We start from the raw sequence: 25,520 nt of genomic DNA on the forward strand, positions 1-25,520 counted from the left end.
ATTCGCCATCTAATATAATTTCTTTTACTATTTAAAGATCGCAATGTAATCTATATATATAAAATCTTATTTTCCAAAATATTCTGAAAGGTCAAAAAATTAATTTTGTGCATTCTTTAAATTAGATATTTATTTGCTATTGAAGTTTCCAACAGGGTAGGAGATTTTCTTTAATAGCCAGTCAGTCTTGCAACTAATCAGCAATCTTATAGCTAGTCCCCCATCCCTAAATATATCCAAATCAGGGTATAGGCTATAGCCTATTTATACATAATGGGGGTGGGAGTAAAGTTCATTTGTGATGCAAATGAATGTTATATTTAGCACATGAGGCGGGTGGGGGTATATACTCTGTTAATATATGTATTCTAAGAAATTTATGAATTTCTTTGAAAAACAGGAAAGAAGTGAAGATAAAGGTTATCTCCCTGAAAAATGTGTGGTAAATGTTTAATTTCATCATGAGCTGTCTGAACTGGAAACTATGCTGCAAAGCATAGTTTCCAGTTTAGTAGCCAGCATAGTTTCTAATTTAGTAGCCTACACTTAGAAATGCTAATTTCCAGAAGCACATCCATTTTTTAGCTTTCTAAAATCTCCCTTCAACAAACTAAAAATGTATAAAGCAGGCAGGGTTTTGAAGCTGAGGGAAATGTTTGGATTGTACAATATGAATGAAATTAGGCTATATTTTAAATACTATTTCCAATCATCCTTAACTTACCTTACTTTAATTACCTTACATTTAAATACTATTTCCAATCATCACTGGTAATTTCTAGGCTATATAGTAGGAAGTCAAAAGCTAATTAAAAAATTTATGCATCCATTAATGCTAATCATCCACTTTCACTTTTGTGTTGAAACTAGCCAGTGAATCAGAGCAGTTAGTTAAATATCATGTTTATGCTCTGTTGATTTGAAGAAATGCCTTCCAATGCAATGGAGACTATACAGTTTTTCAGTTTGAGATTAAATTTGTTTTATAAGATTCTTTGGCTATGTGAAGGCCTTGGTGAAACAAATTTGGTTGAATAGTGATTCTTGTGAGTGAATATTACCTATAGAGCAAAGCAAATTTGTCCATGAGCCCTGCAGGCAGCAGGGCAAGGTCTGTATTCTGTATTTAATGAATAATTATTCAGCTTGGAGGCTTAAAGAGCAAACAAAAAGTAGGTCATAAATATGAACTAACAATTCAACCAATCAGAATACAGACCTTCCCTGCTGGCTGTAGAGCTCATGGACAAATTTGCTTTGCTCTATAGGTAATATTCACTTGCAAGGATCACTATTCAGCCAAATTTGTTTCACCATACCTGGGGATAGGACATGCAGAGACAAGGGATGGTACATAGTGGGCTATGATACAAACCATTCATTTTGGCTATTATTAAAAAAAAAATGCAAAAATCATTTGTATGATAAAAATTGACATCAAATTACTAAAATCAAGCCCACTTTTACCATAAATTAACTACCAATTTGTGAATATTAAATGTAAATATGCCCTAGAAGTAGTACAAGGGGTAGGAACAGGGGGTAACACTTTTGAATGTATCTTCTCTGGGGTAAAAGATACAGTTATTTGGTCTGGCCACTTTTATTTTTGAAATCCATCTATACCTTAAATTGTAGCTTGTAGCAATCTAAGGATTTGTTCTTAGAGAAATACTTCTCTGATTGTCAACTTAGGAGCTCTGTAGAGCTCCAGTGTTGATAATTGCATTGAATTCAGGATATTTTAGTGACCAGGTACACTATGCTGACCCATAGCATCCAGTCTTTGTTAAAAGATATCCACAGATTCAGCAGTAACAGTTTTTTTTGGAATTTTATTCCAAGTTTTTATGATTATTGAAAAAAGAATTGAGCATGGACTCTAGATAAGATAGGCTGCTTAACAAGTTTCAACTGATAACCTCTAGTTCTTGAATTAAGACCTACAGTGGGGAATTATGCAGGGAGTGTATTAGCCCTTGTTAACTTATTGGTTAAAATGGCATCACCTATATTTTTCCTATATACAAGAGATAGTAGTTTCAACTTTAATAGTCTTGCAGGGTAGGAAGGTTCCTTTGTGCCCAATATCACTTTGGTGGCATATCTCTGCACATCTTTCAATACTTTTATGTGTTTTATAAAATAAAGGGATGAAAGAGACATTCCACCTTCAAGCTTATGGCATACAAGTCCCTTATACAGAAGACCAATGACTTTAAGCAAACAAGTGGAAAGAGTACACTTAATCATCCCCATGGTTGAATTAACACCAACAGCAGACTTCTTAGTATGAGTGCTGAATTTTAATTTATTATCAATAGTGATTCCAAGATCTTGCTCAGTATTTACAGAGGAAAGTGGGTGACCTGAGAGACAATAAGATCAACAGGGGTTCAATTTGCCAATCTGAATGACATTGCACTTGACAACATTAAATTTAAGAAGCCAAGCCTCAGCCCATTGATGAAGTAGTCCAAGGTTATTTTGTAAAAGGGTATGATCTTCACAGGACAGGGCTGGTCCAATGAGCTTCAGGTCATCAGCACAGAGTGTTAGTGTACTGCTGATATTGGAAGAAGATTCACTAATGAAAATATTAAAAAGTATAGGACCCAAATCACTATCCTGAGGAAATCCACTCAAAACATGATTTGATGAAGAAAGAATACAGCTGCCAGAGTTGTCAAATAACTGAACACATTGAAATTGTGTATAAAGAAAATCAAAGATCCAGACCAGGGACTTCTTATCCAGTTTCACATCCCATAATTTGATTGTAAGTGACTTGTGACAAATTTGTCAAAAGCTTTAGAAAAGTCAAGAAAAATCCTATCAGTAGACACCCTTGCATCAAGTAACTTAGTGATATGGTCATATGATTCAAGGAGTTTGGTATCTGCAGATATTCCAGAACAAAAGCTTTGCTGTGAGTTGTCCAAGAGATTATTTGCCTTGAGATGTCTAATAACTGCAGAATTGATTGTTCTTTCAAGAACCTTAAGAACTGTTGATGTCATGCTGATAGGTTAGTTTTTTTTAGCAAGGTCCTTTCCACCTTTCTTAAACATTGGAATGATATGGACTGTTTTCCAAACCAGAGATAGTGTGGAAAGATTTAGTGATAACTTGAACTGTAAGAAAAGAGGTTAGCACAAGGGCCAAGCTGATTTATTCAGTTTGAGAGAGATAAGTTCCTTTAGAACTATTGAATCATTAATTCGAATAGGTTCCATTGTGTGTAATACATTATATATAGGGGGCAAGGGAAAAACAATACTGGAATTGGAGGGAAAAGGAGATACAAATTGATGGTTGAAAATTTCAACTTTCAGCTCAGGGTCAGCAACTGGTTGACTATTATACAAATGATATTTATTTTGGCATTAATCTCTATTGTTTTTTTTTTTTTTTTTTTTCACTAGTCAGGGTAAAATTCTCCCTCATATACTAGGCCTACCTTTACATAGTTACCAATGATGATGTAGCTAAAGACTTCTTCATTCACGTCCTCCTTATCAGAAGAACCAGCTTTCAAGGAATTATCACTCTCATTATCCTGGACCATTTTGTTTTCACTGTCTGGCTCTATGTAGAGTTTCCTCTCTGTATAGGTGTTTTTTCCTTCAATAATTATCTCATCAACTTAGCTTATATTCGCTTTCTTTGTGTTTCTTCTCTGCTTTCTCAAGCTTAAGTTTGAAAGGGTGTCAGGCTGAACTTTGAAGCTCTTTTCTTACACCCTTGACTGTGTTGAGTAATGCATGGCCTTACTTTGGGTAATGGTCTAGCTTATTCAATATGTAACTGGTTCTTGATTTGAAACAGTTGCTGATGTGTTCCAAGCCTCTTCATTGTTCACCTCAACCTCAAGGTCTTTAGGCTGACATTGGAAGCTATTTGCTGGACTAATTGGGGCAGGTCCATCAAAATATGGGAATAGGCCTGTCAGCAACAAAAGAAGTAGGAAAATCTTCTTATGTGACAATTGCAGGATTGTAAGGCCATATTGCAGTTTTCTCAAAGCCTGTTTTTGATATTATTTGGGGTGAACAATTGAGGAAAAACTTAGTCCAACAAGAGAAGAAAGTTCATATATTGTGAATGTCTTCCTGGGATGGGACAACATCAAGTTATTTGCGCTAAAGTAGGTATGTACACACTAACATCTAACAGCTAGAGCTTGTGACTGCAGTGAGGGGGAATGTTATGCCTTGAATGTAAGTAGTGTTAGGCCTTAATCTTTTGTAAACTGCACAACTCTTAACGAGATATGGTGCTTTTGGCTATATAAGATTAGAAGCTTATGGCTCTCTTGAGTTGTATATGAATATATACTAGGAAGTAATGAATATATTTCAGAAGAAGATCTTGCTTGATCCAACCTGATGGCAAGGCTCTACCTGCTGAGTTACCTAACGCACCAGTTAGCATATGAGGCTGAAAATTTGTAAAAGTGAAGAAAGTTTGGCGTGTATTTGTTTACAACAATGTTTTATTTGGGGTTACCTCTGGGCTTGTTGGCGCCCCAAAATTGTCCACAATTCCTTTCTTGCTTCAGCACTATTTCATGGAGGCTTAAAGAAGTTAATGGTTAGACTGTTTCTTATGTGGTACACCAATGCCAACAATATTGTCTTTTATTTATCTTCTGTTAGTTAACATTCAAAAAGGTTTCAACATGGGGACAGTAAAAAAAGCATAATACAAATCTCTCTCTCCCCCCCCCCCCCCCCACTCTTTTTCGTCCTGTGCCTTAGTGTGGGTGGTCTTAGGGTTTTAAAAACATCTTTTTCAGTTATATGTTTAGATTCTAATTAAAGTTTGATTTCTTAATTCTTTTTAATATTAGATATACATATACTGATATGAATCCTAAATTAAGCCTGAACAGAATTAAACTTATGTAAATGTTTTTTAGAAGCTATGTTTTTAGGTGTGCTTGAAAAGTTGTATTTTATCAAACTAATAATAATAATAATAATAATAATCTTTATTCTTTCCCTTTATCACAATGAATAACATGGGTATCGTCAAACAAAAAAAGAAAATAGAAAAACGCAAAAAGACACAAAATAAAGAACACACATGATGAGCTATCACTTCGATTTGAGGATATTGTCGTTGTAGTGCTTCACGAAGTATGGAATGAAGGAGTTTAAAAATCTTGTCGTTGTGTGTGTAGGCGGGCATTCTAACAGTTCTTTTCCCTCTTTAAAAGTTGCCACCCTCGTCTTGTGTGCGTGAGTCACTGAAGTAAACTGAGGCAGGATATCTTGGTGCATTGGGGACTTCAGGATGTCAACTCCAAACTTCATCAGTGTTTCGTGCCTCCTTTCATCCAGGGTTGGGAGCCTGAGTTCGCTCAAGCTTTCTTCGTAGTTTTTGTAATTTGATCCAAGAATTATTTTGCAGGCTCTTGTCTGAATTGTTTCAAGCTGACTTCTGTCTTTCTCTGTGAGCGATGGGTGCCAGACAGGACAGCCATACATGACTATGGGCATTACATAAGTTTTGTAGCACGAAAGAAGGAGTTGTTCTGTCATTCCAAACCCTTTGAGATTTGCAAAGGATTTTAGAAGACCAGCTGCTTTTGCTGTGATCTGGTTGATGTGATCTCTGAACCTAAGATCGTCACTTAGTGTGATGCCGAGTATTTTAACTGATTTCTTTGTTTGGAGAGGTGCAGGTTCGTCAATGCACTTCTTCTTTAGGAAGTTGACACGCAACACACAGCTTTTCTCAAGACTTAGCTGGAGCTTCACTTGATCAGCTTGATCCCGAAGCTCTGCAACCAGGGGCTCGAGTTGGTCGTGTGTTTGTGGAAGGAATCGTAGTAGACTTATTGAACAGTCGTCTGCGAACTTGTACCTTTGTTTATGTTGTCTCATCAGTCGGTTGATTACAATGACAAATAAGATGGGACCTAGCTTGCTTCCTTGGGCTGCTCCACATGTGATGTCTTGGAAGTTGGATGCTTCCCCGTTTTCAAGTTGTACGCACAATTGACGACCAGAAAGGAAACTTGCGATGATGCACAGCAGAAACTGCGAAACCTCCAGGGCACGGGCTTCATTGATAACAGTCTCGTGGTCAAGGAGATCGAAAAGCTTTCACGAAATCAGAAATTATTATATCAGCAAGGGCCTCCGAAATTTCTAGATGCTCTAGTAGATCATGAAGTAATCTGACTAGATAATGTGTTGTGCTGTGCCCTCGACGAAAACTGAACTGCATAGGGTCGATTTTATGTTCTACTTCTGCTAGTAGCCACTGTAGAATAAAGTCTTCAAAGACTTTCGAGATGATGGGCGTCTTCGAAATCGGCCTAAGGTCTGACGGTGAGGTCGGTGATGTTTTCTTCGGAATAGGTGTGATATATGCCTTTTTAAACTTATCTGGAAAAACTCCTTCCAGTAGACACTGGTTATACATCATGGCCAATGGCGTGGCCAGGAAGGAGGAGCATGCGTGTATCAGCCTTATAGGAATTTCGCCGGGGTAAGAGGCTTTCCTAATATCTAGGTGTTCGAGTTTTTCTTGGACCTGGGAAACTGTGATGACAGGGATGGTTTCAATCGGACCATTCTTTGGTAAAGTATTGAGGGGAGGCTGTTGGCGGCAAATATTTGAGAAGTGGGCATGAATTATTTATGCGGTTAAATTCTTTCCTTGCTCGTCCTTCAGAATGGATTTTGGCTTCTGCTGTCCCATTAACTTCCGTACAGTTCTGTGGAACTTCCTTGGATCACTGGCTGACAACCTAGCGAATATTTGGTGTCCATACAGACGCCTAGCTTGCTTTAGTAGTCTCGCTACTATATTTCTCTTCCGTTTATATTCATCACAATGGGGCTTTGTCTTGTAAAGCATATCTTGCAGCTTTTATGTTCGGGTTAACCCATGGTTTGCTCTGTGGCTTAATTGTAACTCGCTTCTCAGGGAAGAATCGTTCGTACTCTCGAGACGTTTTCTCATAGAAAAGTTCGGTCATGCTGTTTGCATTTTCGTCTTTGAAAAGGCGGAACCAGCATACCGAGTTGAGCCATTCTCTGTAGCCAATTATGCCTTCCTCTGTGAGCGGACGGTAAGTGAACTGGGTTGGTTTACTAGGTTCCACTGTTGACTTCGGTTGCAATAGAACAGTTGCGTGGTCGCTGGTTGAGAGTGGTGCTTCCGCCGAGGGATCTAAGTAGAAATCACCAAGTGTAGTGAGGATCAAATCGAGGGTGTTTTCTCCTCTTGTTTTTACATTAACTATTTGACGAAGGGCTGTAGAGCTCTCGATCCAGTACGGCTTCAGGTCGTTGAAGTCCCTGCAAAGAAAGATTCCAGCATATGGGTATTTAGTTCTGATGAGGTTGCAACTTTGTTGGAGATATTCCACTAGTTGTCGCCGGTATGGTCCTCTTGGAGGGAAATATACTGTGGCATATATCAGTGACGACACTTGACGGGGTAGGCCTTTTGGTCGTGCCCAAAGCCATGAAACTTCGATGTCATGGGTCTTTGGCACTAAGACATCCAGGATCCTGTGAGGCATGTTTTCTTTGCAGTAGAAACCGACACCGCCACCGTGCGTCATAGGCTCACCTGATGCGCTGCAGCGTAGGGAAATGTAACAGGAGTACCCGTCGATAATGGCCAAAGCCGAAGACGAAATCCATGTTTCTGTCATACACATGACGTCAATGTCGCGTTTCCTTAAGAAAACTTCCATATCTTCTGTCTTGTTGTTGAGAGAGCGAACATTCGACAGGGCTATTGTTGGAAAGCGGTAAGTTTGGGTTGGCTTCGTATTAAAAACTGTTTTCTTTTTCCCTCTTTCTAGATTGCAGGAAGAAGAATCAGGAGTCTCTAGACTTAGACCTTGAGTATTTATTGAGGTGGAGGTGGTGATGATGCATTTTGGATTTGTTTTGATTTGCTGTGGACAGGGGAGTCCCTTTCCGGGTAGAAGGTTATTTGACAGAGTCAATTTTGTTTGGGATTTACCTGTTTTCCTCCCTTTTTGCAGGTTGTCGTGGTGATTGTCAGATGGGCTCCTCAAGTTGCAGAACGCTGGGCTGGAGCTTTGTTGGTCTTGCTCCCCATTTGACAGATTATATGGTGGAGGTATGTTTCTGTAGAATTGGCACCAAGAAGGCGACAGCTCAGATAACGGTGGGTTGCGGATTCCTGGCCTTTTCATAGTTATTATTTGTAGAGTTGATGGTGGGAGTGTCAGGCGGTAGTAGTCAAGTGACATATTATTCATTGTTTTGTCTATGGTTCTTTGTTGCTATTGTTGTGTTTGATCTGTTGCTACTCGCTCATGGATGGCATTTTCAATTCTTTTGAGATTCCTTCTTTCTGCTTGAGTCTGTAGCTGGAGTCGCGTAAGATCAGGCCCTATGTAGATCTCACAGCGGGTCTGGGGATCTGTAGAATTTTGCAAAATTCTGGCATTTTTCAGAATGGTATTTCGTTTTGCCAAAGTTGAAGCGTCATCTCGGAGCTTTACAAGGAGCTTTCTTGGTTTGTCATTTTCTCTTGTTCTTCCTAGTCGCCTAGTCTCAATAAAGTCATCGATTTCTAAGGTGGCTCCTAAGCTGTTCTTTCGGCAAAGTTCAATGATTACTTGTGACTCTATTCCATTAAGATTATCAGACTCAGGAATTCCCGCTATGACTAAGTTACGTCGTTTTTCTTCCCGCAATTGCTTCTCCTTTTCAGCTAATAGAAGCGTTTCGATTGGGTTGGTCACGTAGGCTGCAGTTGGTATACTTGCACCAAGACTGGCTGCTCCATTTTGAGCCACATGGGAATACAGTGCTGGATCGCCGGAATTTAGGGTTGATCGTCCCTGTTCATTTGGATTGACGGTTTTCGTGCGATCTGCCATTGTCCTAACTTGTTGCTGCAGATGGGCTACATTCCGCCTGGAGCAGGATGAACACTCGTATCGAAACAAGATTGATTTTGGGTCATGAATTTTCATCGAAAGGACAGTCTCAGAGTTTATTCCACGGCAAGAAGCATGCTCCCACTCACTACAGAAAAAACAGCGAAATGATGTGCTGGCTTCTGTCTGGGTGTGGCAATAACTGCAAGGTTCGCTACGAGATTGTATGGTAGGGGTTTCGTGAACCAAAGGACTTTCACCGATGATCGAGGGTTCATTGTTGTCTAAAGACTGCGTTGAAGTAGTAGATACAGTAATGGAGCCTTGATTGTGCTGCCTTTGGCTGTTCGGAGTTCCGACTGTCGCGACTTTTGGTGTGTTAGTTACTTCTTTGCATCGATGACATTGCCACTTCCCCAATAATTTTTCAGTAGCTTCTTTGCTGTAGGTGACGGATGCACAGGAGAAGTGTAACCACTTCGTGCAGGTACAGCATTGAATTCCGCCTTGAGCTCTTGTAACGTTTTTCTTACATCTGAGACATGGATCACCAGCCATTTCTCAGAAAGCTCGTGTATACTGTTGTTTCACTATTCCACAATCATTTCGCCAGCAAGCACAAGTCGCTACCTATAGGACAGGTTAATAATAATCTGAAGAAGGTCTATTTCAAATCCACGCACCAAGCACTGAATGAATACCCAAATTACTGAAATAACCCAAGAACAAGGGAAGCGTAAGGAACCCCTTACCTATTCCCCGCAATTTACGGGTAACTGAATACCGGCGGGTACAATACGGCACTTCCGGGGGGTTCCTTCCCCTCTTCTGCTTGTTCTGAGAAAAAATCAGCACTTAATGAAAGGTTTCTCCAAATGTAAAAGGTAAACGAATCAGTGTAATTAATCTGCGGACTTTTGGAAGACAGATACTTGGCAACTATAGACCGGCGCTATATGAAAAGCCACAAAAATATTGCTATATGAAAAAGGCGATGTAGATGGCGAGTTGGTCAATATGAGAAAAGAGATGGCGCTGATAAAAACATCCAGAGAAAAAGACCTATAATAGGAATTGGAGAAGGTCTCTCAAATTCTCCTTAGCTAAAAATCTATCTCTAGAGTGTAGAAATCAATATGAAAAAAACCTCAAAGTAATGCAGAAGCTTTATCCCTTTAACAGCAAAGAATCTTTAAGTTAATGTTCTAACTAAGTTTTTTTTTTTCAATAAGTACTGTTTTATTAAATTCTCGTCAGCTTAAGCTTTTCTTGTTCATAGGTCTGTCTACCTAAATGAATACTGGCTCACAGAGCCATACTTGGGGGCGTGTACTGTTTTGGCTATAGCTCCAAATGGGAACAGGATTCCTATAAGGAGGCATTTATTCCCTTCACAGGGTATTATATTTATCCATTAATTCAATAAAAATTCAAAGAATAATACCAAACAAAAATACAAAGAAAATACAAAATAAATGAAATACAAAGTGCAACAAAGTGGATTTGGACTAAGGCTTTTTTGGAGGGGGGGGGGAACTCCTACAAAACGATTTCAAGCAGGGTGCTATTTCAAATTTCAAAGTTTTGCCTTTTAAGCTTGTATTTTTAAAATTTCAATACTAATTTACTTCAAGATTAAAGTATTTACAAAACAGAAAACAATTTTTTATGGCACTTGGTATTAACCAAGTGACATATAGCGATTGCAAATTCTGTCAGCCTCTCTGTCTGTCCTGGTTTTGCTACTTCAGGCACTTCCAGGCAAGCTAGGACAATGAAACTTGGCAGGCGTAACAGGGACCCGACCAGATTAAATTAGAAATAGTTCTTTTCCCGATTTGACAATCTGGGGGGGGGAGTGGGGGGCCAGTTATTCGGAAAAAAATAGAAAAAATGAAAGTGTTTTTAACTTACGCAAGTGATGGGATCTTAATGAAATTTGAAGTTTGGAAGGATATCGTATCTCAGAGCTCTTATTTTGAATCCCGGCTGGATCCGGTGACATTGGGGGGAATTGAGGGGGAATCAAAAATCTTGGAAAACGCTTAAAGTGATCGTAAAGTTATTTTAAATCCCGACTGGATCCAGTGACATGGGGGGAATTGATGGGGGAATCTAAAATCTTGGAAAACGCTTAGAGTGGAAGGATTGGGATGTAACTTGGTGGTAAAAATAAGCACAAGTCCTAGATACGTGATTGAAATAACCGGAACGGATCTGCTCTCTTTGGGGGAGTTGGGAGGGGGGGGGGGTAGTTCTGAACAAATTAGAAAAAGTGAGGTATTTTTAACTTACCAAGGAGCGATTGGATCTTAGTGAAATTTGAAGTTTGGAAGGATGTTGTGTCTCAGAGCTCTTATTTTTAAATTCCGACTGGATCCGGTGACATTGGGAGGAATTGAGGGGGAACCTAAAATCTTGGAAAACGCTTAAAGTGAAGGGATTGGGATGAAACCTGGTGGGAAAACTAAGCACAAGTCCTAGATACATGATTGACATAACCGGGACGGATCCGCTCTCTTTGGGGGAGTGGAGGGGGAGGGTTAATTCTGAAAAATTTGAAAAATGAGGTATTTTTAACTTGCGAAAGAGTGATTGTATCTTAATGAAATTTCATATTTAGAAGGACCTCGAAACAGATCTCTTATTTTTTATTCCGACCGGGTCCAGTGTCATTAGGGGGGGGGGGGACCGAAAATCTCGGAAAACGCTTAAAGCGGAGAGATCAGGATGAAACTTGGTGGAAAGAATAAGCACAAGTCCAAGATAGGTGACTGACATAACCGGACCGGATCTGCTCTCTTTGGTGGAGTTGGGGGGGGGGGGGTGAGTAATTCAGAAAAATTAGAAAAATGAGGTATTTGTAACTTACGAACGGGTAATCAGATCTTAATGAAATTTGATATCTAGAAGGATCTTATGCTTTAAAACTCTTATTTTAAGTCCCGACCAGATCCGGTGACATTAAAGGGAGTTGGAGGGGGAAGCCGGAATTCTTGGAAAACGTGAAATTGAGGTATCTTACGAATGGTTGATCGGATCTCAATGAAACTTGATATATAGAAGAATCTTATGTCTCAGATGCCCCATTTTGAATTGGAATCGGATTTGGGGACATACAGGGTTGGAGGGGGGAAGCAGAAATCTTGGAAACCGGAAATCTTTGAAAACGCTTAAGAGTGGAGACATCGAGATGAAACTTGATGGGAAGAATAAGCAAAAGTTATAGATACGAGATTGACATAATTGGTACGGATCCGTTCTCTTTGGGGGATCTGGGGGTTGTTAATTTGGAAAAGTTAGAAAAATTGAGGTATTTTTAATTTAAGAATGGGTGACCATATCTTAATGAAATTTGATATTTAGGAGGAACTCATGTCTCAGAGCTCTTATTTCCAATCCCGACCAGATCTGTTGATATGGGGGGGGAGCTGAAGGGGGAAACCAGAAATCTTGGAAAATGCTTATAAATGTTGTAGATACGTGACTGAAGTAACCGGACTGGATCCGCTCTCTTTGGTGGAGTTGGGGGGGGGGGTGAGTAATTCGGAAAAATTAGAAAAAATGAGGTATTTGTAACTTACGAACGGGTAATCAGATCTTAATGAAATTTGATATCTAGAAGGATCTTGTGCTTTAAAACTCTCATTTTAAATCCCGACCAGATCCGGCGACATTGAAGGGAGTTGGAGGGGGAAGCCGGAATTCTTGGAAAACGTGAAATTGAGGTATCTTACGAATGGGTGATCGGATCTCAATGAAACTTGATATATAGAAGAATCTTATGTCTCAGATGCTCCATTTTCAATTCGAATCGGGTTTGGGGACATACAGGGCTGGAGGGGGGAAGCAGTAATCTTGGAAACCGGAAATCTTTGAAAACGCCTAACAGTAGAGATATCGAGATGAAACTTGATGGGAAGAATAAGCAAAAGTTATAGATACGAGATTGACATAATTGGTACGGATCCGTTCTCTTTGGGGGATCTTGGGGTTGTTAATTTGGAAAAGTTAGAAAGATTGAGGTATTTTTAATTTAAGAATGGGTGACCATATCTTAATGAAATTTGATATTTAGGAGGAACTCGTGTCTCAGAGCTCTTACTTCCAATCCCGACCAGATCTGTTGACATTGGGGGGAGCTGTAGGGGGAAACCAGAAATCTTGGAAAATGCTTATAAATGTTGTAGATACGTGACTGATGTAACCGGACTGGATCCGCTCTCTTTGGGGGAGTTAGATGGTGGGGTTCAGTGCTTTGGCGAGTTTTGTGCTTCTGGGCGTGCTTAAACGATGAAAATCGGTAGGCTTGTCAGGGAGCTGTACAGATTGACTTGATAAAGTCGTTTTCCCGATTCGAACATCTGGGGGGCTGAAGGGAGAAGAAAAAATAGAAAAATTGAGGTATTTTTAACTTGCGAGTGGGTGATCGGATCTTAATGAATTTTGATATTTAGAAGGACCTCGTGACTCAGAGCTCTTATTTAAATCCTGACCGGCATTAAGCCTGTGATTTTCCTTTTAAAGTAATCTATTGATTCTTAGAATTTTGCTAGAGCTCATACCATATGAGCTCTTGGCTCTTCAGACCTCCTCACAAGGGCCCTATGAGCTCTTAGCTCTTGTTTTCCCTTGTAGACTTGTAGTATTTCATTGGGGACTGCCTTTTGAAAGTTTTTGGTGTTACTATCTCTATTTTAAATTAATTTAAATCTGCCGTTTGAGCTTGCTACAATACTGGGTGGTGTTGTTAGTTTTCTTTATACTTTTTGGTTAAAACCCTTTCTTTTTTGCTGACTACACAGCACAAACTATATAGACACTAGTTGCGCGGAGTCGTATCTTGCCCATAAAAGGATTTCAGCGCACATCTTTAGAATAAGCGTTAACCTCCAGCGCTTCCACGGCCCATCAACGCGGAAAGATCTTAGCTCTATTCCAGGAGTGAAGACAGAAATTTCTGTTGTGACCACTGTTAATTCTGGCATTAACCCCCCCCCCCCCCTAGATAGACAATAGACAATAGCTATGTGTTGCTTTTGAAAAATGTTTATGCAACTGGTGTCTATATAGGCTGTGCTACACAGGCTACTGTCATACTATATTCTAGAGTTAGTCCAACTAAACCTTTGTAGAATTTGATAATTACTTTGATTTTATAATTACCTGACACTTCTGCTATTTATAAAAATCAAATGTATGTCTGTCTGTCTGAGTATCGTGTATGCAAATTACTATGCTGTTATCCGATCGCCAAGAAACCAAGTTCTTCCAACCTTTCAAACACTTCTTCCTGACTAGAATTAGAGATCCCTGAATTAAAAATACTTGTCAGCTGGTTTCATTCACATTTTCTGGATATTAATTATCCAACAATGTCCAACGGGTAAATCAATAGTCCTAGCTTAATTTTTCCAATGCTTTTACATTTAAAAAACAACAGTTATTTTACATGCGAGAAAATTTCCTAAGGGAAATTTTCCGCGTGAGGATATTGTCGGAGGGGATTTTTCATGGAGGAGGAGTTTCCTGCAGGGGCAGGAATTGTCCACTAGGGATTTTCAAATACTTTTAAATTAAAAATACAATCGTTATTTATACATGGGGGAATTTTCCTTGGGTGAAGGGGAGTTTTCTCCAAGATTAGGCCTATTATTAAATGCCTTACTTTTTACACATTTAGCCTTGTCAAGTTTCAAGAAGACAGATGAAATCATGGCAAATTTTTAAGTTATGGAAATAGAAGAGATAGAAGGATTGCCCTTATTTTTTTCCCTTTCAGTTTATTAATTGTAAGACTTATCTAGGGGAGTCCTAGAGTAAATAATAAATGGGGGTTAACCTCTCATAATATATTCTTCATTCCAGATCAGCCATGCCTAAAGCCATTGCCCCGGTTTTACCTGATGGGACAAAGCCTATGACAATTGAGGGTCCCACCTATGATGTTCGTGTCAGAGTAGGTGGCAGTGGCATGACCGAACTTGACCGGCAATGGAGGAAGCAGTGGGTTAAAGATCAGCAGCTGACTCACAGAGAGCCAGTTATTGATAGAAAAATGATAGCTCAGAGAATGAATCCAATTCGAAGATTTCTGCGATTTCCAATGGATTACTTATTTTACAATGTTTTAGAACCAAAAATTGTAAGTATTGTTAACCATTGGCATGACTATTGAGACATAATTGACAAATTGAAATTGATGAAAGGTTGAAAAATAGGCTGTTTCATTCTCTAAGTTCTTATTCTTAATTCTTATTATTCTCTTAATTCTTATTCCTTGTAGAGGTGGGCTCAAAATTTTACTTCACAAGAATTAAAGAAATGAGGGGTAAAAGAATTCGATAGAAAAATTGGCTCGACCACGGCAGGACTCGAACCTGCAATCTTCGGATCCGAAGATTAGAACCGAAAATTGTAAGTATTGTTAACCATTGGCATGACTGTTAAGACATAATTGACAAATTGAAATTGATGAAAGGTTGAAAGGTAGGCTGTTTTATTCTTGTCTGGGAACCATGTAAAGGTAATCTATACGCATTGATAGTTTTGTTTAGGTATGAAAAAAGGGTGTTTGAGAGCAACATTTTTGGGGGATTTAGCACAATTGACTGATCTGAGCAATATCAGGGTAGACCCCTCTCCCTTTTTGTGGTGATTTGTCATAATGGAGTGATATATGGGCATAGTTAGGAGTGGAAAATAACAAGGGGAAGGGTAATAAAAAACAAGAAAGGGTTCAATAAGAATTAAACGCAACAACTAAAAGGTTTTTTTGGGTCTATATGGGAGATATTAACTAGTGCTTGAGCGTTTAATTGGACGAATTTTAAGAGAATTTCATTAATTCACCTTTATTACAGCTGGAATAGTAGCATTTAGCTGGATAATTTCTTAGAATTTGCATCAACAATGAGGAAAATTAATTATTTTTAAACGGATTCCACTATCAAGTTGTATTTTCAAATAAAATAAAACTGTAGGCTACAATGACAATAGTGAAATCTTTCAACTGAATAGTCAACAAATGCAAATATATATAATAATGGAAAAACGTGCAAAAACATGTGTAAAAAAGTAAAAAAAAAAAAAGTGCAAAAACGTATAATTTTGCAAAAGTATGAAAGCTTCTACATTCATGAGCTTTGTTACACGAAAAAAATATTTAGGGTTATCTGTGTTGCTTAAACAGCAATGCAAAATGGATAATTTCCTTTTGGTTTTAAGACTAATTTATTCTTTAAACATGCAAGTCATTTTTACAAAAACGTTGTATAAAACTACTACTACTACTACTAATAACTCACTGCAGCACCAAGCCGCCGGAGGCCAACACAGCTACGCACGCTCCTCCTCCAACCTAATCTATTTAAAGCCTCCCTCTTTACACCCTCCCAGGAAGTTCCCATTTTCTTTAAATCTTTATTTATGACATCCTCCCAACCCAGACAAGGACGACCTGCTTTCCGTGTAGCCCCAGACGGTTGGCCAAAAAGGACAATCTTCGGTAATCTGTCATCCTTCATCCGTAGAACGTGGCCTAGCCATCTCAACCTTTCTTTCATTATAGCCCTAGAGAGCTGTATGCATACTTTATTTTAGGTAAAAGCGGAGTTTTAATATCCCCTAAAAATAGGTAAAACAGGCGTAAATTACAATGGGAGTTTGGAAAATCTTGGATATTTCGCGAGAACCTTGACTAGAAAGAACACCCAACAATTAATTAGATTACGAGCCTTATAAACAGATCAGTGTAGTCTTTAAGCGCTGGTTTGGAAGCAATTTTGTAGTGAAAACAATATGCTTTTAAACAAAATCAATTCCCCGCTGTTCAATTTAATTCCAGCATAAGGACGGAACGGAAATAATTCTTAATAACATTATCAACATAAATCCCTTTTCTTTAATCCTTTTGAAATAGACGTCGAATTTTTACAGAACATAACAGAAACATAACAACAGACACGTAGCATTTGTTTATTTAAGGAGGAGGTTCAGGTTGACATAACCAAGGAACATAGGCAGATTATAATGAACATCCAGTATATTTGTCTGTATATCACCCAATGAAAACAAGCGAAATAGAAATATCCATTATTTTACTCTTGTAGAATCCTTATAACATTGTTACTTATTCCTACACTTTGTATGATCTATTCGTACTTAGGACCATGCATTTGGTTATTCCTGGAATCATAATCGTCCAAAATCTACTAATATTTCTCAAATCTTAATTGAACTGAATAGTGAGACCGTCGTACAGGGTTTGGATATTTTTAGTCTTAGTCTTCAACCTAAGAGAATTAATTAGTTTAACTTAATAATTAAAATTAATTAATTGAATTGAAAAAGTATTGGGATTGAATGTTGGGATTGAACGGTGGGAAATTTCAAGCCTGTGCTTAAACGCTACATTGATCTACTTATAAGGCTTATAATTTGATTAATTGTTGGATGCTCCCACTAGTAAATCTAAGCTGTATCTCAAGCTTTTTAAATTTGACAACTTTGCCTTAAATTTCATTCTGAAATTCAATCTCAGCCATTGTTAATCTAAAGATCCGTTTCCTACTTTTCTTCAAGTTGTGTTCAGTGGCGTAATTTCGTCAAAATCCTGGGGTGGGTGAGGGGGGGAGTTAGAGCCAATTTTCCAAAATCAAGTGAAAATGACAGTAAAAACTGAGAATTAGCCATTTGGTACCATGAGAGTACTATATAGTACTATAAAAGTACTACAAAAATGCTTAATAGTGCTATAAAGTTAAATATATACTAAAGAAAACTGATCGGTTTCAGTTGATGCTTATTTTATGCAGGGTTATATAAGGTCGGGGGGGGGGCAAACCGAGGTCTGAGATGTGCAGTTGCCCTCCCCCCCCCCTGCCCCATAGCCAATTACGCCTCTGGTTGTGTTTTTTTTCGTAATGTGATCTGGCTGCTATCATATTGTTTGTTCGTTTTTTTTTTGTATTTTTCCCTTTCCAGAATGCCTCTTCTTTTCCACCGCTATCTCTCTCATTCCCTTTGCTTGAATTTTTTATTTGATCAGGGGTACACAACGAATGATTATTTCAAGAAAGTAAACTACTTTCAAGAGTATGAAAGTATGTACTTTCAAGAAAGTCCATACTTTACTCTATTTAAAAGCATAGTTACCAAGTTTGTAATAAATATAATTAATATAAAATGAATTATTAAATTAGAAACAAAAATATATGAATGCTGAAATTCATTTTTTTTTCATATATATAACTAATTATATAAATATAACCTAATTTTCATGATATAAAAATCAGTGCCATTAACAGTTGAGTATTTGAAGGTAATGAAAGGCATTATTAGATTTGTTTTCAACTTAGTCCTTAATTTTCAACTGAGATTTGTTTTAGGGCTATAGAAGAGCTTTCATTGGTCGTAATATGTTCACAAAAATCGTGCTCGGTATGGCATTTTTGGAATTTGCCTATTACTATCTCAAATATGAAAAACAGGTTAGTACATTATTTGCTTCTTTTTTTTCATCTTGAAATTCTACTTGAAATTTAATTGTCCTGTTCTGGAATTCTTGGTCATCTCTTAGTTTTAAAATGAAAAAAAAGCCTAGAAAACGATCATTTGTTATCAAAAAGATGATTTGCTGCTGCTACTACTACTACCACTAACAACTCAGTGCAACACCAAGCCGCTTGAGGCCAACACTGATACGCACGCTCATCCTCCATTTCAATATGTTCAAAGCCTCCCTCTTTTTAAACCCTCCCATAAAGTTCCCATTTCCCTTAAAAATTTCCTTATGGCGTCCTAGCACACCATTTGGGGCAACTTGCTTTTCGTTATTCCCTAGACGGTTGCCTGACAAGGACGATCTTGGGCAATCTTTCATCCTTCATCCGCAGAACGTGTCCTAGCCATCTCAACCTTTCTCTCTTTATAGCCTTAGAAAGCAGGATAAACCCAAATTTTTCGTTACTGTTTGAGATACTGTCAGTCAATCGGGCTTCCAAAACAATGCGCAGGCAATATCTCTGGAAAACATAAAGCAAATCTTAATCCGTTTTTCGGATCGCTCATGCTTAAGAACCATGCCTGACCACTGTTATCACTGCAGCTTCCAATAATCTTATCTTGATGCGCAGACTTGTCTATTCTTCCAAATTTATTTCACCTGAGAAAAACACCCTGGGCCTTGGCTATTCTACTTTTAACATCTTTGCTGCACCCACCGTCTTTACTAATAATACTACCTTGGTAGGTAAATCTGTCCACTTGATCGATCTTCTCCTTACCTAAAAGCCCGTATTCACCTTTACTTATTCCTAGTCTTAGCTACTTAGCCTTCTTAACATTAATATTCAAACTTATTCATGCACCTCTTCACTTATTCCTAGACTTTGCGGCTTAGTATTCTTAACGTCAATTTTTAAACCTATTCTTGCACCATTTCACTTATTCTTAATGTTGGCGGCTTAGTATTCTTAACATTAATTTTTAAACCTATTCTTGCACCTCTTCACTTATTCCTGGTGTTGGCGGCTTAGTATTTTTAACATTAAATTTTAAACCTATTCTTGCACCTTTTCACTTATTCCTAGTCTTTGCGGCTTAGTATTCTTAACATTAATTTTTAGACCTATTCTTGCACCTCTTCAATTATTCCTAGTCTTTGTGGCTTAGTGTTCTTGACATTAATTTTTAAACCTATTTTTGCACCTCTTCACTTATTCCTAGTCTGTGGGGCTTAATATTCTTAACATTAATTTTTAAACCTATTCTTGCACCCTGAACTTGCAAAACCTCTAAAAAGTCATTCATTTTGCTAACATTTTCATCTAAGATACTTAAATCATCTGCAAAACCTATGTCCAGAAGGGTTTTACTTCCTCAATTGATTCTGTGTTTTTCATTGCCTTGCCTTGCTCCGTGGGACGAAGTCCATCAAAATGATCCATATAAATGGGATAGGACGCAGCCCTGCTCAACTCCTGATTTAATACGGAACCAGATACTAATGTCATTTCTTACCTTAACTGCAGCAGTGGCATTCCCGTACCTAGCACTAATCATTTAAGTGTATTTATGTGGTATACCATACAAGGATATGACCTTCGCTTAAGCTTTTCTATCAGCTGAGTCAGATGCGTGATTATAAATCTATAAAGCTGACAACCAAAGGGATTTGATGACTCAGGCACTTCTTCATTATTTATCTAAAAGTGAAGATTTTGTCAACGCATCCTCTTTCCTTCCTAAAACCACGTTGAAACCTGTTTTTCTGTATAGGCTGTTAAGCATAAAAATCGTGCATTTTTGGCAAAAAGCACCAAAATTGATGGAAGTATAGATTGAAGTACCAAATCTGGTGACTGGAAGCACGTCGATTTGACGCTCTAAAGCACCTTTACGAGCGCCCAAAGCACTAAAAAATGCGCAAGTTTACCAGCATTTCTACAGAAGTATCAAAACCTCTGAATATACATTTTTAAGATATGGCGGTTCCAGTGGTGGCTATATAAAAAGTAAAGGATTGTTCTGAAGCGGGCAATAGAGCGGTAAAAAAAGCACATAAAGCGCAAAAAGGAGCGCCTATCCCATGTAACACCAAAACAGGCAAAAACATAGTTTAGAGTGCTAGAAGTCCGAAAATTAGAAGCAGCAGCTCGAGTCTGTGCGTCAAAGCGCGAATTGTGCGCTCAAAAAGCATAAAACTGATGGAAAGTTTTAAGAAACTCCGGAAAAGTGGTAATTTAGTACAAAGTATGGGGATCCCAACAATCACAGGTAGAAAGTCGAGCGATCGCTTTATAGCACCTTTGCAATCGCTGAAAAGTGCGCTAATGGTGCAAAACTTATCTGCTTATTACAGGAAGATCAAATTTTGTATAAACACGTTTGAAATACCGAGAGTCGAGTGGTGTTGAAAAGAAATGGAATCTGTGAGCCAGAATCTTGCCCTGGCATGTCTTAATGCCCGCTTAAAGCGCGAAAATTGAAAAATTCACAAAACTTTAGTCTCTTAAAACAAGCGATAATTTGAATTGACATCGAAAATGCAATACGAAGCGCGATTTAGAGCGTCGAGCAGAGCCCACGACGCTCAATGACACGAAAAGAATGAAGGATTTCGAACAAAAATAGAGACCTAAATGGCACTTTTTCGGAGATGCGTAACCAAACTACGGAGATGAGTTACCAAACCTGGAACTTCTTCTGAACTGCCAAACCCATTTCGTGATGCTCTGCAGGACGATGTTTCTGCAGTACGGAATTCTTCAGTTATCCTTACTGTTTCCGGAGCAACAAACATGAGTCTCCTCATCGCAGAAGAGCAAGTTCATGCTCATATGGAAGTCAGTGTGCCTCTCTTACGGGACAAACACTTGTGTGTTAGCTTTTGGAAAGGCACACCCGCCTAGAGTCTCGGGTAGGCTGACAAAGAATTTAAAATTGACACAGTACCGTTAGGTCGCCTGGAATGACAGGCAAACAAGGCATGCCCGCCTATGGTATCAGGTTAGGTTGACCAAAAATGACAAAGGACTGTTAATTTGACTTGAATGACAGGCAAACAAGCATCCGAAGTCTCATTTATAAAAGCCTTACATACCTCTTTGCTATTTCCATTTGGCAAAAACCTTTCGTCCGGAAACCTTTCACCAGAATGTACTTTTCACCCTATGGGCCGCTGAGTCCAGGAAATGATGTGACCAATAACATTCAGTTCTGACTACTACGCTGAGGTAATTAATATATAGGGAGATTTTTGGCATTGTTACGTGCTAAATCTGAGTGAAGTCGTCACTATACTGTCATACTTAACTTGCACTTTTTTATGGTTTCGGGTGCTTTGTAGGGTGCGATAGAGTAATCGCTCGACTTCCTACCCATCCTAGTTAACGTGCTTTGACACGCATGCTCGAGCTGCTATTTGTAATTGCCGGACTTCTAGTACTTTAAACTATGTTTTCGCCAGTTTTTGCATTCCATGAAGTTTGCGCTTCCATTTTGTGCTTTACGCGCTTTCATTAGAGCTCTATTGTGCGCTTCAGAGCGATCCTTTGATTTTTGTAATGCCACCATTGAAATCGTCACATCTTAAAATGTGTTTTCAGAAGCCGTGAGGCTTCTGTAGTAAGGCTGGTAAACATGCACTTTTTTAGCACTTCGAGTGCTTTATGGGGCGCTATAGAGCAATCGCTCGACTTCGTACCGATCACAATTTGTTTCCCCATATTTCATGAGCGTTTGAGCGTGCAAATACGCGATTGGACAGACAAACTCTAGCTGGTTCTTATAATTAAATAAAAAAAAAACAGTTTTTTCAACTGAAAGTAAGCAGCGACATTAAAACTTAAAACGAACAGAAATTACTCCGTATATGAAAGGGGCTATTCCCTCCTAAACGCCCCTCTCTCTACGTTAAAGTTTGACCCTGTCTCACAGCTCTACTTTTTAAAACAACAAAAAAAGTTTAGCATAAAGAGCGGGGCGTTTACGAGGGAAGAGCCCTTTCATATACGGAGCAATTTCTGTTCATTTTAAGTTTTGATGTCGCTGCTTACTTTCAGTTAAAAAACTCGTTCTTTTTATTTAATTTCTGAACGTTTTTGAATTAATACATGTTTTTATTTTGGCTCTCCGCACATAAATGATTAACACAAAATTTGCATGTTAATTATTTTGTGGCTAAAGGGCTTTCTCATAGTTTTGACTAGACGATTTTGATAAAAAAAAAGGGCTGGAATAGGAGGCCTATTTGCCCTCCGATTTTTCGGTTACTTAAAAAGGCAACTAGAACTTTTAATTTTTTTACGAACATTTTTATTAGTAATAAATACACGTAACTTAAGAATTAGCTTACGTAACGAGCTTCTGTGTTCTTATATTTGTATTATGTATATGAGAGAGTTCGCCCCCTCGTCAATACTTCGCTCTTTACACTAAAGCTTAAATTTTACCCCAATTCTTTAAGAATGACCCCTGAATCACAAAGGTCGTAGAATGAATAGTTGAAATTACAAAAAATACTTTTGCGTACAGAAAGAGATATTTAGGATGAGATGGACCTCCTCATATGCGTAATATTCGTTCTAAGTTTTAATGCTGCTCCTTACATCTAGTTGAAAAAACTTTTTCATATTTAATTTTTCATTGTTTCTTTTTAAGTATGCTAGAAAATCCTACGCCCCCTTCATGGAATTTCTCTTCCCCCATGACAAATTCTCGATGGAAAGATCATCCCACGTGACCCCCTCTCCTCGACCCCCTCTCCCAACCAGAAAAAAATCCCCCTGAAAACGTCTGTACAGTTCCCAATAACCATTTCTACATGCAAACAACGGTCAAAATTTTTGACTTTAGCCCCTCCCCGGGGACTTTCAACGGAGTAGGTTATCTCCAAAGACATAGTTATTAGGTTTTTCGACTATGCTGAACAAAATGGCTATCTCAAAATGGTGATTCGGTGACTTTGGGGAAAAATGAGCGTGGGAAAGGGCCTAGGTGCCCTCAAATTTTTTGGCCACTTAAAAAGGGCACTAGAACTGTTAGGATGAGCCCTTTTGCGACATTCTAGGACCAATAGGTCAATACGATCACCCCTGGGGGAAAAACAAATAAACACGCATCCGTGATCTTTCTTCTGGCGAAAAATACAAATTTCGACATTTTTTGTAGACAAGCGCTCGAAACTTCTACAGTGGAGTTCTCTGATAAGTTGAATGTCATGGTGGGATTTTCGACAAGATACGATGACGTTTAAAGGTGTTTCCCCCCTATTTTCCAAAATAATGCAAACATTTTCAGGCCCGTAACTTTTGATGGGTAAAACTAAATTTGATGAAACTTATATATTTAAAATCAGCTTAAAAATCCAATTCTTTTGATGTATCTATTAGTATCAAAATCCCTTTTTTTAGAGTTTTGGTTACTATTGGGCCGGGTCGCTCCTTACTACAGTTCGTTACCAAGAACTGTTTGATAGTCAACTCTCTAGCACTCTAAACTATTTTTGCCAGTTTTTGTGTTCCATGGAATAGGCGCTTCCATTTTGTGCTTCACTCAGTTTTTAGCGCTCTATTGCGCGCTTCAGAGCAATCCTTTGCTTTTTATTTAGCCACCTCTGGAATCACCATAAATTAAAACGTACTGTCCGAAGTTTTAATGTGTCTGTAGAGAGACTGGTAAACTTCCTTTTTTAGCGGTTCGGGTGTTCCTAAAGGGGCTTTCGAGCGTCTGCTCGACATGGTTCTCATCACCATTGGATTCTCAGTGCTTTAATCTATATCTCCACCAATCTTGGTGTATTTTGCCAGAACTGCAAGATTCTAGTGATATTATCCGTTTAACTAGTAAAATTTGCAAATGTTCTGACCTTCTATCCTGATATGGAGACGACAAGAATTTACTTATATTTGAACTTTGAATTCTAAACTAACCATTAACTATCAGCTTCATTGTCTAAAGGTTCTTATCTCATTAAACCTTGACCTCTCTGCTTGGTCACACGAATGTATTTCCCTGTTTGCCTTATTTCATTTTGCTATTGGTAGATAAGGGAACCATTCCTGCTCTCCACAAATCAAACTTTTTCTGCAATAACTGTGTTTTTTCCTCCTTTATTTGCCGCTTATTTTAGACAGAAATACAATTTTTCTTTCAAAGCTTGTTGTGTCGCTATTTTGTCAATTAATTAATGTATTTTAAAATGATTTCAGAATTGGACCTCTCTTCAAGGATGGCATGTTTACGATACCAGACCCCGTATACTCCCTGGAGAACCTGGCTATCCTAACTTTACTAAGAAGCAGCCCAACGACTATTATGATAAGGGTTTCAAAAACTCTTCCTTTTACAAGCCTGTAAATTACTAAGTAGTAGTCTTACGTAAATGTAATTATGTATATTTGTTACAGGAAATAAAAATAAATCCGTAGTTAATAAACTCTTTAAGTTGCGAGTAGGTGTGCCATCAGATATGGTTGTATACCGGCATAATTTGAGCATGAAATAGACCATTTCTTTATTTTAAAGGGCTTTCTTCTAAACTCTGTTTTTCTCCTGTTGATGTCCAAACGAATTTTCTACTTAAGTAAGCGATTGTCAAAGGCTTCAACATTGTCTGCTTCCTCATGCATTTCAAAAAGGGATTTCAATTTTCCTGTGTCATTAAGAGAGACTTCCCAGCAAAATAAGGTTGCATGGTTGTCTAAAATAGATTTGCCACCCCTAAGCCGAATCCCGGAGCTTAAAAAATGGATCCTTAAAGGGAGGAATATTGCTCAGATTCAGTTTCACAAGACGTCGAATAATAGAAAGGGTCTGTTTTTAGCCATAAGATAAAAAAAAAGTAGACACTTTCTATAAAAAAAAAAATGTAGAGATTTTTCACATTAGTGTGGATCCTACAAAATTATATGATCATAAATATTGGGGCGGGGGTCCATTTAACATTTTTTTTCAGGGCAGACTTTCAGGATTTTATGGCAGCCAGACTTCTAATTGTTTCTCTAGGGTCCTTCCAGTAAGTCCCTTTTGAGAATTCTCCGTACTCTTTGCGTGCATTTATGCCAGAATGATTTTTTGTTCTTGATAGAGCTATAGCGCTATATTCCATCCGTATCAAGTTTTCTTGTTGCTT

At 38.3% G+C, this 25,520-nt stretch overlaps 3 protein-coding genes across 4 annotated transcripts; 1 reads left to right on the plus strand and 2 right to left on the minus strand.

Moving 5' to 3' along the window:
* The first annotated feature begins 26 nt into the window (after nt 1–26).
* On the plus strand, nt 27–24,824 carry LOC136036035 (NADH dehydrogenase [ubiquinone] 1 beta subcomplex subunit 6-like). 2 transcript variants are annotated; one of them, XM_065717964.1, is made up of 4 exons: nt 27–156; nt 14,753–15,029; nt 18,274–18,375; nt 24,598–24,824. In XM_065717964.1, exons 2-4 carry the CDS (start codon nt 14,760–14,762, stop codon nt 24,751–24,753), a joined length of 528 nt encoding a protein of 175 aa, XP_065574036.1. In that variant the 5' UTR covers nt 27–156; nt 14,753–14,759; the 3' UTR covers nt 24,754–24,824. The 2 variants fall into 2 exon arrangements, with proteins under 2 accessions (XP_065574036.1, XP_065574037.1); XM_065717965.1 differs by having other exon boundaries at nt 32–90.
* Nucleotides 1,957–3,568, minus strand: LOC136036664 (uncharacterized). The gene is made up of 2 exons (XM_065718967.1): nt 3,475–3,568; nt 1,957–2,369 (listed from the first exon to the last, which is right to left on the minus strand). Exons 1-2 carry the CDS (start codon nt 3,566–3,568, stop codon nt 1,957–1,959), a joined length of 507 nt encoding a protein of 168 aa, XP_065575039.1.
* On the minus strand, nt 5,100–5,891 carry LOC136036665 (uncharacterized). The gene has a single exon (XM_065718968.1). The coding sequence runs from the start codon at nt 5,889–5,891 to the stop codon at nt 5,100–5,102; it is 792 nt and encodes a 263-aa protein (XP_065575040.1).
* Nucleotides 24,825–25,520: the final 696 nt, after the last annotated feature.

The sequence above is a fragment of the Artemia franciscana genome, chromosome 15, assembly GCF_032884065.1.
Source record: "Artemia franciscana chromosome 15, ASM3288406v1, whole genome shotgun sequence".
NCBI classification, from domain to species: Eukaryota; Metazoa; Arthropoda; class Branchiopoda; order Anostraca; family Artemiidae; genus Artemia; species Artemia franciscana.

Excerpts from the sequence above, each read along its gene's own strand:
- LOC136036664 (XM_065718967.1), bottom strand. The coding sequence starts at position 3,568 with ATGGTCCAGGATAATGAGAGTGATAATTCCTTGAAAGCTGGTTCTTCT. Across the intron at positions 2,370-3,474 it reads CTTTAGCTACATCATCATTG|GTCACCCACTTTCCTCTGTA; the intron begins GTAACTATGTAA and ends ATTGTCTCTCAG.
- LOC136036665 (XM_065718968.1), bottom strand. The coding sequence starts at position 5,891 with ATGAGACAACATAAACAAAGGTACAAGTTCGCAGACGACTGTTCAATA.
- LOC136036035 (XM_065717964.1), top strand. The coding sequence starts at position 14,760 with ATGCCTAAAGCCATTGCCCCGGTTTTACCTGATGGGACAAAGCCTATG. Across the intron at positions 15,030-18,273 it reads ATGTTTTAGAACCAAAAATT|GGCTATAGAAGAGCTTTCAT; the intron begins GTAAGTATTGTT and ends GATTTGTTTTAG. Across the intron at positions 18,376-24,597 it reads ATCTCAAATATGAAAAACAG|AATTGGACCTCTCTTCAAGG; the intron begins GTTAGTACATTA and ends AAATGATTTCAG.